The sequence below is a fragment of the Miscanthus floridulus genome, chromosome 6 (genome assembly GCF_019320115.1).
Source record: "Miscanthus floridulus cultivar M001 chromosome 6, ASM1932011v1, whole genome shotgun sequence".
In the NCBI taxonomy this organism is placed as follows: Eukaryota; Viridiplantae; Streptophyta; class Magnoliopsida; order Poales; family Poaceae; genus Miscanthus; species Miscanthus floridulus.
In genome coordinates, this window is record NC_089585.1 from 22,371,592 (window position 1) to 22,386,023 (window position 14,432).

The window sequence follows — 14,432 nt, forward strand, 5'->3', positions numbered from 1 at the left end:
ACGTATCAGTGTGTGAGCTCTGGCAACCGTTCGATTGGAAATCGATGGCTGGCCAAGGGTTGTGATGTACAGCGGTTCTACAACTGCCGTTGTAAAGCACGGAGTACGCATTACCCGTGTAAGCTCCTACTGGAGTACGGCCAACTCTTCATATAAAACGCAAAATTCGTTGATTTCGTGCAAAATTGTTTGTACACCAAGCTCCTCATCTTAATCAGCGAATGGCGAATTCTGAATCTGCAGTTCCTGAGCTGTGAAGATCCAACCTGACATCCCTTAAATTTTCTTATGTGAAGATCCGACCTGACATCCGTTCTAAATTATAAGTCGCTTTGATTTTTTTAATACATTCATTTTGCTATGCATCAAAACATACTATTATATCTAAATATATAGCAAAAATTGATAACAAAAAAAAGTCAAAGTAACTTATAATTTGGAACGGATGGAGTAGTAAATAGTAAAAACAAAGAATGAAATTGAACGATGAGGGGCCAGTTTTGTAGCATGACTGCATGAGGCGAATAGGAGTTGATACGTTGATTTCCCTTCCCGATCTTCTGAAATGGTCTTCTGCGATGGCATTCCCAAGATGTTGGGGGCCTGGGAACGGGAGTGGTCTCGGTGACTTGCGAGTGGTCCTTGTGATGTGATGCGACATGAAAACTGAAGTACTGTCTTATAGTACAGTGCCATATTAAAAAGTCAGCTCTCCGATAGAATTCTGCATCTCCTGTCTCCTTGTTTACATGTACCCTATCAAATGTCAACGCATTCGTGGAAATCAAGCTAAAAAAGTCGCCCTGGTGTCGAGAACATTGCGCCGTGCTCCAACGGGAAATTTCCCTATCGCACTATGGCCTAGGGCTAGGCCATATGCCGGCCATCTGATGCACATCTTTTTTCTTTCCGAGTCCATACGGGACGGACCATGGCAGACGGGCCTCAACATCTTCAGTAGCACAACAGAATCTCTTCTCTATCTCCGACAACGACATCTAAAATATAAGACTTATTCATTTTTTTATAACGTTATAGGTAAAAGGTTCAATACCTATTCGGTATCTTTTTCAACAACAAGACTCAAAAGAGAATCCTTTCTGCAAATGGATTTTTAGGAGAGAGGATGCCCATATTTAAATTATGTCTCTCAGACAACCTAAAATAGGTCTCCTATATAGATACTATGTTGAAGGCTGATTTTAAATCTTTTACTATATATTTTAAATTTAGATATCCATGGTTTCTCGCTGGAGACCGTCTCGATGCCCTAAATCCGGCAAACGTACTCTTTTGTCAAATCGGAATCCATCCCCCTCAAAAAAAAAAAAAACTCCAAGAAGGAAGAAGATCGATCCATCCTCCTCATTAATATCTCCCTCCCTCCCAAAGCTGCAAAAAAGAGGGGATAAACATCGAGAAATATCACCGATAGTGCAGCGTGGCAGCGTTAGTGCTGATCTTTTCAGAAGCTTATCACAGGAGTGAAAGCAAAGCAACCACCTACTACACCTGACAGGCACAGCGGGTCAAAGACGGAGGAGATTCATGACGGAACCAGACAGCCATGAATGATTGATTCCACACCACAACTCCACAAGCACAACGCACATGCCGTAAAATAACGCCAATAATGCAGGCTGCAGGCAGGCCGCCTCTCGTCGTCCCGTCCTCCCACCCATCATCGTCCAACTTGGCTGGCCACGGGCGGGCCTCCGGTCTTTTGACCCCGGGGTCGGGGTCACAGCGTCAGCGTCTCAGCGACAGCGAGCGAGGTGGTCAGTGCTCACGCTGCTCTGCTCAGTCGATCCGCTCAGCTGCCCACGTGGTTGCGTGGGCGAGAGCGACCGGCACTGAGCCCGGCGCTGCAGGTAGCGGCCTCCCCGGGAAAACGCTGAGAAACCGGGCGGAGTTCACCATGTCCGCCAGCTGCCGAGTCAGACGCTGTCGCCTGTCGTCGAAGAAAAACATCTTTGTCCCGGCTCGCACGAGCTGGACTTGAGGCGATGTACCTGGATCCACGCCTTTGGAGCTTCTCTCCTTGATCCTTTCCTCATTTGTAGCATAGCGCACGCTTGTGATTTCGATACCTTCCTGTCTTCGTCATATAGTATGTACTATCAGCTAGTAGTAGTAACTACTCCATAGTTTACCCCTCAAAACCGCTTTGAAATTGGCAATAGTTTAGAGTCGACTTTGCCGGCCCAAGATCCGTCGTCCATCACACCTCACAACTCGTCCGAAAAAACCTCCGAACAGGTGGAAAAGAGCTTGGAAGATCGAAGACGCCACGACTTTGTGTGGAAATTTTGTACGGTTCGATACGTGACTGGGATGTCACCGGCGATGGGGACTGTCTACTTGCCGGGGACACGAGTCATCGCATTGGATCCCTTCAAATCGGATTCAAGGTTCCGCGCCCGTTCATCAGAGCCTGTTGTTGTGAGCTGTGACGTGCAGGAACGTACTGCTACTGCCTCCTTTTGCTCAGTCCTCGCTGTCGCTGTGCCGCGTGTCACGCTGCCGGCCGGTTCTGTTGTGCTCGGCGGGACCGAGCAGTGATATAGGAAGCAAAGCATGTCGATCGCCCGTTCGGCGCGGCGCGGTGCGGGTGCGGGTGCGAGTGCATCGCGCGCGTTCCTGGGCCTGCGACGCTGGGGCCTCGGATCGCCATCGGCAAATAGGGGCTGGGGCGGAGGATTCAACGGACCGGCAGCCGGCAATTACTCGTCAAACACGCGACCCGCCGCCGCCGCCAACTGTTTTTCGGCCATCCATCCATTCATTTCAGGCTCCAGTGGTGTGAGGCGCCGACCGAGCAAAGCGACGGCCACGGAGCGTACTCCCGTATGTGTGTACAAACAAGATGGCGATACGGGAGATAAATTCGCCTGGTAGATATTCACGAGGATTCGTCCCTCCTGATTCATCAGAGCTGGAAACGTGCTGCTGGCTGGATTCCGTATCCGAACGTTCAGAGAAGCCTGCCATGTCGTTTTCAACCGATATGACGAATTCGGACTGTGGTTTGCACAATGCAAACTGGCCAGTGGCCAGGTCATTGTCGGAGTCGTCGCATAATGGCCCCGTTCACCTCGTTGAAAAAATAAGTCGAAATATTATTCTGGCTAATTTATTATAAGAGAAAAAATATTGTTTCAGTTGTGAGAAAAAAATAATATTCCGATTGTTTGAGACGAAGTCGCAGCTCACAGCCAGCCTCACTTTCCTCTGACTAAAAAACACACGTTTTCAACTCAGGTTCAATGTTCAACTCCATCCACGAACATTCGAAAGGACAGGTCCGATATTCTTCAACTCAAAATCTAGACTGGTGTCCGAAATCCCAAATTTCAACTGCAATTTCCTCCGGATCCTTTTCAGCCTTCTTCTAAGCTTCGAGTTTTAGAGCAGCACTGGACTATAGTACTGCTGCGATGCCCCTGGGACCTGGGTGCTCCGTAACCGTAATAGACGCCGCTCGCGAAGATCACCGGCAAAGATATCGAAATCAATGGCACATAAGGGGGCTTCCATAATTAGTCATCGTAATTACGTGAGAGATATGGAAAAGGAGAAGCGACAAACTCGTGAGCTCCGCAGAAAATCAAATATTACGTGGGGTCTTTGAATTGTAGCCGGGAGCAAAATACCATTCATGTCTCCAACGACACTTTTTCCCCTTGGGTTATTTTTTATGTTTATTGTTTGTTAGACTTTGACTCTTGTTTGTATAATACTCGTCTGGGTTTGCTTTCTCCTTTCTAGTTGAGCGAGTAAGGAATAACTTGGCCCTAACCTCTGGCCAATGGTACGCGCACGCACAACTAGGCCTTGTTTAGATGCCATCTAAATTTCAAGTTTTTTCACTCTCTCTCCATCACATCAATTTTTAGCCGCTTGCATGGAGTATTAAATATAGGTAAAAAAATAACTAATTGTACAGTTTAGTTTGAAATCACGAGATGAATCTTTTGAGCCTAGTTAGTCCACGATTGAACAATATTTGTCAAATAAGACGAAAGTGTTACTATTCATCGGGTTGAAAATTTTTCATAATCTAAACGAGGCCCTAGTGCTTGAGCACATAGACCATTCATGAACAGAGGCGCTATTTGCAGTGATACGTCTATAGTTGCACGTGCCTGTTTGGGGACGGCTCCTCCTTAAGGTGCTCCTCCGAAGGAGCTACAAATTAAAGCTACGGCTCCCCTTACTAATAAAAAATGGCTCCTTTTGAGGTGTTTTTTTATGGTCTCTCCATTGAATATGTTGTTGAAGCAAGAGCGGGAGCTATGCTTGACAAACCCAAATATGTGTTTGGTTTAGGTACCAACGAGGGATGGCTAGGTCCATCCCATTTCCACATGAGTAACTGAGTACGGTTTCTGGTAAAGCTAGGTCAAGAAAATATATCAGGAATATACCCTCAAATGGAGGGGACCCTATCCCCTGAAAACGTGCGAACATGCATGTCCTCTTTTGAAGTTGCCATATCTCGTTGTATGTGCGCATGATAAGGGCGTGTACAACAGGTGTTCGTCTCTAAACGTCTCGAATCTATCATACAGACAGGTATAAAGATAGGTTATACAACCCACAGATAAGGATCGGTCTCTAAACTGTTTAATGCTTTGTATGTAGTTAGGATCAACTATAAATAAATTTTTGTATACCATTATGTGGCTATTTGATAGAAAATGTATCAATGATAAATAAGAGCAACATGATTACAATATTTTTAAAAACCATCAATATAATAATTATATTTCATATAGATGCAACGTCTTTTATCTAATTTTCTTTGTTTCCATAGCGTTGCCATATGTGCTCGATTAGATCCTTTTTGAGTTTCCTATATGTTGGCCGAACTTTGATAGTGGAATTTCTACGAAGTACCTCTGCGAAGGTAGGATTAGGGTTGTCACTTGTACGCACTTCAGGTGGGAGCACTATCGTCGCACTTGGATTCTCATTCAAATCCAAGACTTCTCTAATTAAATCCTTCTCATCTTCCACTATCATATTGTGAAGGATAACACAAGCTTGCATTATGTTGATAACGTCCCCCTGCTGAAAGGTCCTAATATGGCTAGAGGGGGGGTGAATAGCCTATTTAAAAATCTACAAATCAACTAGAGCAATTTGATTAGTATGACAAATAGCGTAATGCAAACTTGCTCTAGCTCTACAAGGGTTGCAAGCCACCTATCCAACAATTCTAGTTGCAATGAATACTTAGGCACACAAACTTGCTATGTAATTACTCACTAAGAGCTCTCAACCTTGCTACTCTAAAGAGCTCAACTAGATGAATGTAAATAATAAAGCAAGCTCTCAATTCTAATTACACTAAAGAGCTTGTATCAACTAGTTTGTAAGAATGTAATTGAGTGGGTAGAGTGATTATACCGACGTGTAGGGGATGAACCAATCACAAGATGAATATATAGCCAATCACCGGGAGAATGCCAAAGAAGTGAGACAATCGATTTTCTCCCGAGGTTCACGTGCTTGCCAACACGCTACGTCCCCGTTGTGTCGACCAACACTTGGTGGTTCGGCGGCTAAGAGGTGTTTCACAAACCTCATCCACACGATTGGACACCACAAGAACCGACCCACAAGTGAGGTAACTCAATGACACGAGCAATTTACTAGAGTTACCTTTCGGCACTCCGCCGGGGAAGGTACAACTCCCCTTACAATCACCGGAGACGGCCACGAACAATCACCAACTCGTGCCGATCCTCCACCGCTGCTCCAACCATCTAGGTGGTGGCAACCACCAAGAGAAACAAGCGAAATCCGCAGCGCAACACGAATACCAAGTGCCTCTAGATGCAATCACTCAAGCAATGCACTTGGATTCTCTCCCAATCTCACAATGATGATGGATCAATGATGGAGATGAGTGGGAGGGCTTTGGCTAAGCTCACAAGGATGCTATGTCAATGAAAATGTGCAAGAGTTATCCTTTGAGCCGGCCATGGGGCTATAAATAGAGCCCCCATCAAATAGAGCCGTTATACCCCTTCATTGGCAAAAACGCGCTCTGACCGGACGCTCCGATCATACCGACCGGACGCTGGCCCTCAGCGTCCGGTCGCTCGATGGACGCCACGCGTCACCAGCTTTAAACGCTGTTCGTCAGATTTCAACGGCTACGAAGTTGACCGGACGCTCCGGTCAAAACTGACCGGACGCTGAAGCCCCAGCGTCCGGTCGTTTCCAGTAAGCTCCCCGAGGCATGTTTTTTCGACCGGACGCAGACCAGCGTCCGGTGCTCAACCCTAGCGACTGTGCTGTCTGACAGCTTGACCGGACGCAGAAACCAGCGTCCGGTGCATCTCAGGTCCAGCGTCCGGTGTAACACCGAAACTGGCGACCTCTCTGCCAGCTCGACCGGACGCAGCCTTTCAGCGTCCGGTCGCTGAGTGACCCAGCGTCCGGTCAGTAGACCGACGCCAGCATCATTTCGACCAACTTCATTTCAACTCTAACTTCTTCACCCTTTCTCAAGTGTGCCAACCACCAAGAATTTTGCATCCGGCGCAATAGAAAATAGACATTTCATTTTCCCGAAAGCGCCGAATCCCGCCTCGCAAGCTCGGCGGGAGGGAGAGAGGGACCCAAACCCATCTCAACCCTGCAAACACCTTGCGCACATGTGTTAGCCTTTTTTCACAAATATTTTCAAGGGTGTTAGCACTCCACTAGATCCTAAATGCATATGCAATGAGTTAGAGCATCTAGTGGCACTTTGATAACCGCATTCCGATACGAGTTTCACTCCTCTTAATAGTACGGCTATCTATCCTAAATGTGATCACACTCACTAAGTGTCTTGATCACTAAAACAAAATGGCTCCTACATTTTATACCTTTGCCTTGAGCCTTTTGTTTTTCTCTTTCTTCTTTTCCAAGTTCAAGCATTTGATCATCACCATGCTATCACCATTGTCATGATCTTCGTCATTGCTTTATCACTTGGAGTAGTGCTACATATCTCATAATCACTTTGATAAACTAGGTTAGCACTTAGGGTTTCATCAATTAACCAAAACCAAACTAGAGCTTTCACCTGCTTCCATAACCTTGCTGGTCGGCGAACAATATCAAAGCGTGATTACAGCACACCAAATGCGCACTATAACACATAGGGATGAGATTCATAATAGCGGATATGAGTTCATACCATGGTTTCAACTTGCTCAGCCATGCATATAACACATAGGGATGAGATTCACGCTTAACTGAAAATTATGAAACTTCAGTGTAACTGAAAGAGTTATAGGTCTGAAATTCAGCAACAGACTTATAACAAAAGCCTCTTCCTGAAAATCAATGTGGTAGACAGGTAATTATTTGCATCACAACAAATTACAGATAGTTGAACACAAATTGAGTGACCAATGCATCACTTCTCATGCAATCTGAAAATACTCAGGATGATCAATAGAGAAAAAAAAGAGTCTCTCAGATCCTGTAGTGCTCCCATCTCTCTCAGAGATGGCTGATGCACTAGCACTAGCAGCAACCACCTAAAACAAGCACTGTCTGAATCAAGTGTTCAAACAACTCGTTTGCCCACCCAATTTAATCAGAGAAATCAACAGTGGCCACTGTTTTCTAACCAGAGCTGCATGCTCACAAACAAATAAGAGGAGGTTATGAAATTATGATTCACAAAATGGTTAATTGTTTTCACAATTTTCTGAATCATGCTGGATCTGAACAAGAACGCATGAAAGACTTACCATGGAGGAAGCTTGCTTGTCTGCACGCTCGCAGCGCCAGGGTAGACCTCGCCTGCACGGCTCGTAGCGGTCGGGACAGACCTCGCTGGCGCGGCTCACGGCGGCCGGCGTGGAGCTCGCCCGTGTGGCTCACGGCGACTGGGGCGGAGCTGACCCGCGCGTCTCGTGGAGGCTGGGGCGAAGGTCGCGCACAGCCTGTGGTGCGGCTCGCGGCGGAGGTCGTCGTGCAGTACAGCCGGCGGCGCAGAGGAGCTCAACCGCGAGGCTAGCGACGGTCACGGCGGGCAACATCCTCCTGCGCGCGCCAATACAAGATTCAACGTGCGCCCATGCTGGATCCGTGTGCGTCGTCGAGTTGAGAAGACGACTCGTACAGTGCCGCTACAGCCGGCGACTGGGCCTCGGAGCACGAGCCCTCAGCGTCGTCTCGCGAGGCGACGACGCGGCCGTCTCCAAGCCAAAGGAGGGTTCTTTTTGCAAAATCAGCAAAATGGAGACAGGGATAAAAGACGCGCTGTACATGCCCTAACGACGATGCGAGTGAACTCGGTGACCGCAATAATGACTCCTCCAACAACACATCTTTTTTTGGTTTTGTTTGATTTCGGCCTTGTTCGGCTTACCCCATATTCGGCTTGTTTTTTAGCCGGAACAGTATTTTTCTCTCACAACAATTCAGCCAGAACAGTGTTTTTCAGCCAGTTTCAGCCAAGTTTTAGACCAGCGAACGGGGCCTTCATAACGGCGCGGAGGCAAGTGAGGGCAATAGCGATTGTGCGAGGGTGGCGGAGGCAATGGGTAGGGCAAGTGAAGGGTGGTGGCTAGCTTAGAAGCATCCATAGCTAGTGAGGGTGGCCGCTCCGAGCGAGGTCAGCGGTTGGGACAACAGATATACGTGCCAGGGTGGGCAGCAGACGAGGGCAAAGGGAAGAGGGTGGGACTAGGAGGAGACAAGCATAGTAGATGACATGTGCGACCATGATGGAATATCGGGCTCACATGGCCCTGTTCGGCTTACCCCATATTCGGCTTGTTCGGCTTCTTTTTTCAGCCGGAACAGTGTTTTTCTCTCACAACAATTCAGCCGGAACAGTGTTTTTCAGCCAGTTTCAGCTAAGTTTCAAACCAGCGAACGGGGCCATAAATAGTTTACTAGCAACACCAAAAGATATGTCATCTTTTCTCCATTCCTCTAAGCAAACAAAGAAAATAGGAAGGCCATATCCCTAAAACCAATAAGCAAAATGGAACCATCCCAACCCAGAAAACATGAACGTTTTGTGATATCCATCCTAGTCTCCCAACAAAACACATGCTAACTAAGCGCTGGCTCGTGTGTGTGCAACAGCAGCCACATCGCTGCAAGAAAGCACAAACCAGCAGAACCCACACAACTCGTGTCAATGACGCCACGCTCACCGCGTGCTCCAAGGGCTCGGATTGATAGACGGCCCCGACCTCGCCGCCCCTCCGTCACCCACCCCACCCGCAACCGCGCAGCCGCATTCACTTTCCCAGCGAGTTCACTCCCACCAGCTGTCCCTTCGCGTCCTCGCGTGGCCCCGGCTCCAGCCCAGTCAGCACTCAGCCGTGCAGTCCTAGACACGGACGCCATGAATCAGGAGTCAGGCCAGTAGTGCATGCAAATATGCAGTGTGCAAAGCGTCGTCGTAGCAGCATCGTTATTCGGTGGTGAGCGAGCGCTTTGCGGAAAGCCCCGAACAGAAACGGTAGGGGTGGTAGGCACGGCCGGCGGCGGCAGGCTCGACCGAAAAAAAAACAAAAGCCTGCCTAAACGTCCGCGTCGTGGCGTACAACAGCGTGCCGCCGTGCGTGTACCACGGCTGGTCCTAGAATAGGATAGCCACTTCACCCGTCGTGCCGTGCCACGCCGGGGAAGGGATGCATGGGATCCGATCGGAAAGCGCCACGCCACCGCGGCACGGCAGGCGGCATCGACGACGCACCTCCTCCCTTTTCCGTCCCCAACTTGCGGCCAAGGCAGGCGGCTGCGCGGGGTCCCGGCCCGGGGTCGAACCGAGCCACAGGATGCGGCCTCATCGGGAAGCTTATCTCCAGTGCGCGCGGGAGAGGCACCTGCGCCGCGCGCGCGCCACACACGCACCGGCAAGCGGCAAAGGTCCGGTCCCCGTGCCCGCGCGCCGCGCCAAGGATGATGGCATGCCCCCGTAGGACGAGAGCGCGGCAAAAGCGCGCCGAGTGGGCGGATACGTCCTGGGTGGAGAGAGAGCGGAGCAGGCCGGAACCGGAGCCGGAGCCGGAGCCGGAGGGACGGAGGGTGGGGGTGGTGCGTATCCGCGCCTACTCAGCTCGCTCGTCTGTCTCGTCGTGTGGGGTTAATGGCCGTGGCCGGCTGGTCTTCATCTTGAGCGTAGCGCGGGGACTCGTGAGCGCAACACAACAGGCTGCCGGCTGCCCTGCCCACCGGGGTCCTCCAGCGGTGGCCGAAACGAAAGGACACCCCGGAAGCGACAAGCACGCGGCATGGGTGGCGCTGAGGCCGGCTGAGCCCACACCGAGTCACGCAGCCCTCGCCGCGCCGGGGTAGTCTGGACTCGCTGCAGAATGCAGGTGCTGCTGCCTGGCGGCCTTGGTGTCCACTGTCCGGTCACAATCAGATACTAGTGCCAGCAAAGTCCAACGATGCAGCGGATTTAATTAGTTACATACTATCAGATAAGTGTGTTGACACAATTACACCCACGCCCGTGCACAAACGATTTCCCGCACAGAAACTACAAGTCCTAACAACGAACAGGAACAGAACCAGTCCAATGGCACATCGGATCTAGTCGCATAGTACTATAGATTATAGACTATCAATTTGTTGTTTACTGTTCCACGACCTGCCCAAAAAGGAATCTTTGATTATCACCACGATCACGGCATAAGTATCCAACCGGCATTAGTCAAACACATCACTCAGCTGCAAGACCTCCATTCTGGAATCGCACTATCATCAGTATATCACAAGCTCGGAACGACATAAATGAGGCGATGCGCACAGCCATGACGAAACTTACTCATTTTTCTTTCATAGCTTAATAGTAACAGCTCAACGACTTGACCACTGTAATGTCTTGACAAGCATTACCAAATAACACAAGGAAACAGAACACAGCCACTATAACTTATAGTAATGTAACCTACTACCAAAATTACCTCTCTCCGGTCGCTAATGTGCTGTTCGAGAAGAAGAAATCTCCTGGGCACGAGCAGATTCAATTGCCCGGGGAAAAAACCCAAGATAACCCCCCCTTCCAAGCACAACTCAGAGGCCCCATTTATCAAACCAAGCCTAACACATATTAAGTTCACACGCAGAAATCAACGGTTTGCAGGAAGTCGTCCATGCCGCGGCCGAGGTCGCAGCCAGGCATCTCCGGGAAGACGTCGTTGATGTCGTCGAGGTCGAGGTCAATCTCCAGCTCCTCATCCCCGAAGTCCCCAAGCAGGAGGTCCTGTTCGTCGTCCAGGCAGAAGGCCGCGTCGGAGACGTCCAGGGCGTCCAGCCCGGCGCGGAAGTCCATCGGGTCGATGTCGGGCAGCTGCAGGCCGCGCAGAAGGTCCTGGTAGAACTCCGGGTCGTCCGGCAACTGCGCGGATTCAGTAGACGGCAGCGGCAGGACGACCGGTGTTGGTGTCGCGACCAGCTCTGGAGACTGCCGGTTTGGCGCTGCTGCCTTGGTGGAGGATTCAAGCACGGACGACGGCGACGGGTGCGCGAATGGAGCGGTCGAGGTGGACGACGAAGAGGACGCCGTCGGGGTGGCGCTTGCCGAAGTAGCTGGTGAGGTAGCGGCGGGCACAGGCTGCCCGCGGCGGCGGCGCTTCTCGTCCGCGAAGCTCCGGGAGGCGGAGAGGTAGGCCGCGGAGGCCGCACCGGCGGTGTCGAAGGTGCCAAGCCACTGCCTCTTGCCGGTGAACGGGTTGCGGATCTCCGCAGCCCACTTGCCCCATTTGCGGAGCCTCACGCCGCGGTAGCTCTCCGGCGCCCCGCCGCTGGTGCACGCGGCGACAGTGGCCGCCGGAAGGACCGGCTTGGCTGGAGCCTTGCCGATGAACGCCTCAAAAGAGAAGCGCTTGGTCTTTGCTGCAGGGGCCGTAGGGGCGCCGGCCTCCTCGTCGTCGGAGTCCGAGTCCGTGGCGTCGGGGTCCTCGAAGAGGACCCGGACGCGGCGCCTTGGCTGGACCGGCGCCGGCTGCTGCTGCTGCGGCCGGGACTTCAGGAGGGCAGCGGAGGGTTTAAGGCCAAACCCGGACATCCTCTTGGTGCTGTTGGCCTTCTTCGCCAGGGCCTTCTTGATGAGAGCCTGGTGGTGGCTCAGGGGAGCCATCTCTTCTATCTCTTCTGCCGCCGGAGAGGACTCCAAAACTTGTCGCCAAAATTGCCAAAACTAAGGGGGAAAACTTCTAAAGAAAAACAAGAAACTTTCTCTGGGAGCAAAAATTTGACGGAGCCGAGCGCAAATCGGTCGAATCCGTCAGTCTCCTCGACAGAAGCCGCACGGCCTTATGTGGAGGAATCCGGAATACTTCACCCCGAACCCGTCCCTACCATCACAAGAGCAGATTTTTTGTCAAAACCCCATGGAAGTACCAGCCAAGAACTCCCCAGATCTGGACGAACCGGGCCATAAAACCCGGTCAAAACCTCCCAGATCGGTGAAAACATGAATCTTTTGCGGGTGAGAAAAAGGGGGGCAAAGAAGGGGGCACGGACCTGAGCATCGACGAGGATTTGTTCCAGCCGTTGAGCCCCTTGCGCATAGATCGGCTAGAGCAGGCGAGGGCGCGGAGGAGGACGGCGACGACGGCGACGATGAGCGCTACGACCACCACCAGATCGGAAAAGGGGCAAGAAGACATATACGAGTGTTGGCTGCTGCTTCTTCTCCGACGCCGGCGCCCGTCGTCGTCGCCTCCGGCCTCCCTCACACTCGCTTAAACCCCAACCCAAAGCGGCGAGAGGAGCGAAAGGGGTTGGCCATGCCTCCTCCGCCGATATTAATCCCCTTTGCTCATCCACGACGTAGTGCCCGCCGCACCACGCGAGACCTCGCGTCACGCGTCTGGATCCAGCTCCATACACTGCCAAACGGGCCCAAGTCACTCCTGGACCCCTGCGTCATTGAAGATTATCTGCCTAACGGAAAGGCGAGAAAAGGACGGCCGCAATGCGCGCCGATGCTGTTTGTTACGCACACAGTGACTTGTGGACCCAGGGTACAGTTGGCCCCGCAGTCAGTATGGAACGTGCTGGTTTTCCTAGTAAAGGACTATTCCGTGCCAAACTTGCTCGGGCTTTACCTGACATGTGGGCCTTTGTTTTTTTTGTCCCCACCTATCATCGAGATAGGGATAGAAGCCTAATGGTGTGGCTAGTGTGGTTTTGGTGGGGTTTATGGGATGTGAATGGGCGACGAGAGGACGGCAATGGAAATGAGAAACCTTCGCCTACACGCCACGCACGCATATCCTCTTCTTTCATTGACAGTTGGGACCCACGGACTATCGGGCCCACGTGGACCGAGCATCACACCACTTTCGGAACCGGCGATGCGTTCCCTCCGTTGGTCGAGGGGAGGGGATTAGGTTTGCCATCCTCTGGCTGAGAATGAGATCCCACACCTCCCGCGTGACCCGCTCAGCATTTACCAAAACCATCAGTTTGTAAATACAGTAATTACCACATTTAGGGGGCCCCAATTTTACGGGGGTAAATAAATGGCGATTATATTATACTACTCCCTCCAGTTGGGGATAAATAGCATGGCTCCATTTCATCAGCCCAGCTAAAGGTGTGCTTAACCTGTCCAGCTGTCCTGCTCTAGATATAGATAGAGGTGGACGTGACCGTGCTGGGGTAGTTTTCACGCATCCTTGAGGGCCAAGCTACTAAAAGGAGCGATAAAACAGAATGGAATATTTTGTTTTCCATTCCAAAAAGCGAAGCCAAACGAAAGGCCTCGGGGATTTGGTGCCGTTGGGTTTTTTTTGGTGCCGAATGTGACACGTGTACAAGTTTGTGCTGGTATCTCGGCATTTGACGCTTTCTCTGTTTTTTTTATGTCGTCCCTAGCATTACTGCATTATCATGGATTTATGGAAAGATAAATAGGAGCATCTATCTAGGGAAAAAAAACCTGCTGGTCACAAAGAAAATACGGTCCTAAATGTTAACATCAGTTTTTGAAGTTCATCTCCTCCCGGTACGATACGAGCTTTTGGAATCCAGGGCGCCATGTCTGCACCAGTGCACTCTGCTCGTACCGCACTTGGGAAGATGGAGCTCGCGGGGGCAGAAAGGGAAAGGGTGACGGACTTTTGGCAACGCGACGTGGAAACAGCCTGGACGCGCAATGCATGGCTGGGGGCCGCCGGCCGGCATTGGACGGACCCTTGCGCGGCGCGGCTGGCACGCCGAGATGCGTGCCCGTGCGGACGCGTCCCCCGTCCGTCCCCTGCCGGCCGCCCGCCACGCAGACCGTGCTCCAACCCGCACCCCGCAGCAGGCCGCAGCGCGCGCTCGGCGGGTCACGCGACACACGAGGCGCTGCGCGGGAAATAACAGTAGACTCCTGTGGGGCCCGCGGCGGAGTCGTTGTCGGTTGGTGCGCCCAAATTGACTATTCGAAGTCCCCTCCTTTC

The 14,432-nt window shown here is 51.3% G+C and overlaps 1 protein-coding gene across 1 annotated transcript; it reads right to left on the bottom strand.

Moving 5' to 3' along the window:
- Positions 1-10,791: 10,791 nt before the first annotated feature.
- LOC136461858 (ethylene-responsive transcription factor 4-like) lies at positions 10,792-12,251 on the bottom strand. The gene has a single exon (XM_066461187.1). It carries the CDS (start codon positions 12,116-12,118, stop codon positions 11,096-11,098), a length of 1,023 nt encoding a protein of 340 aa, XP_066317284.1. The 5' UTR covers positions 12,119-12,251; the 3' UTR covers positions 10,792-11,095.
- Positions 12,252-14,432: the final 2,181 nt, after the last annotated feature.

Excerpts from the sequence above, each read along its gene's own strand:
- LOC136461858 (XM_066461187.1), bottom strand. The coding sequence starts at position 12,118 with ATGGCTCCCCTGAGCCACCACCAGGCTCTCATCAAGAAGGCCCTGGCG.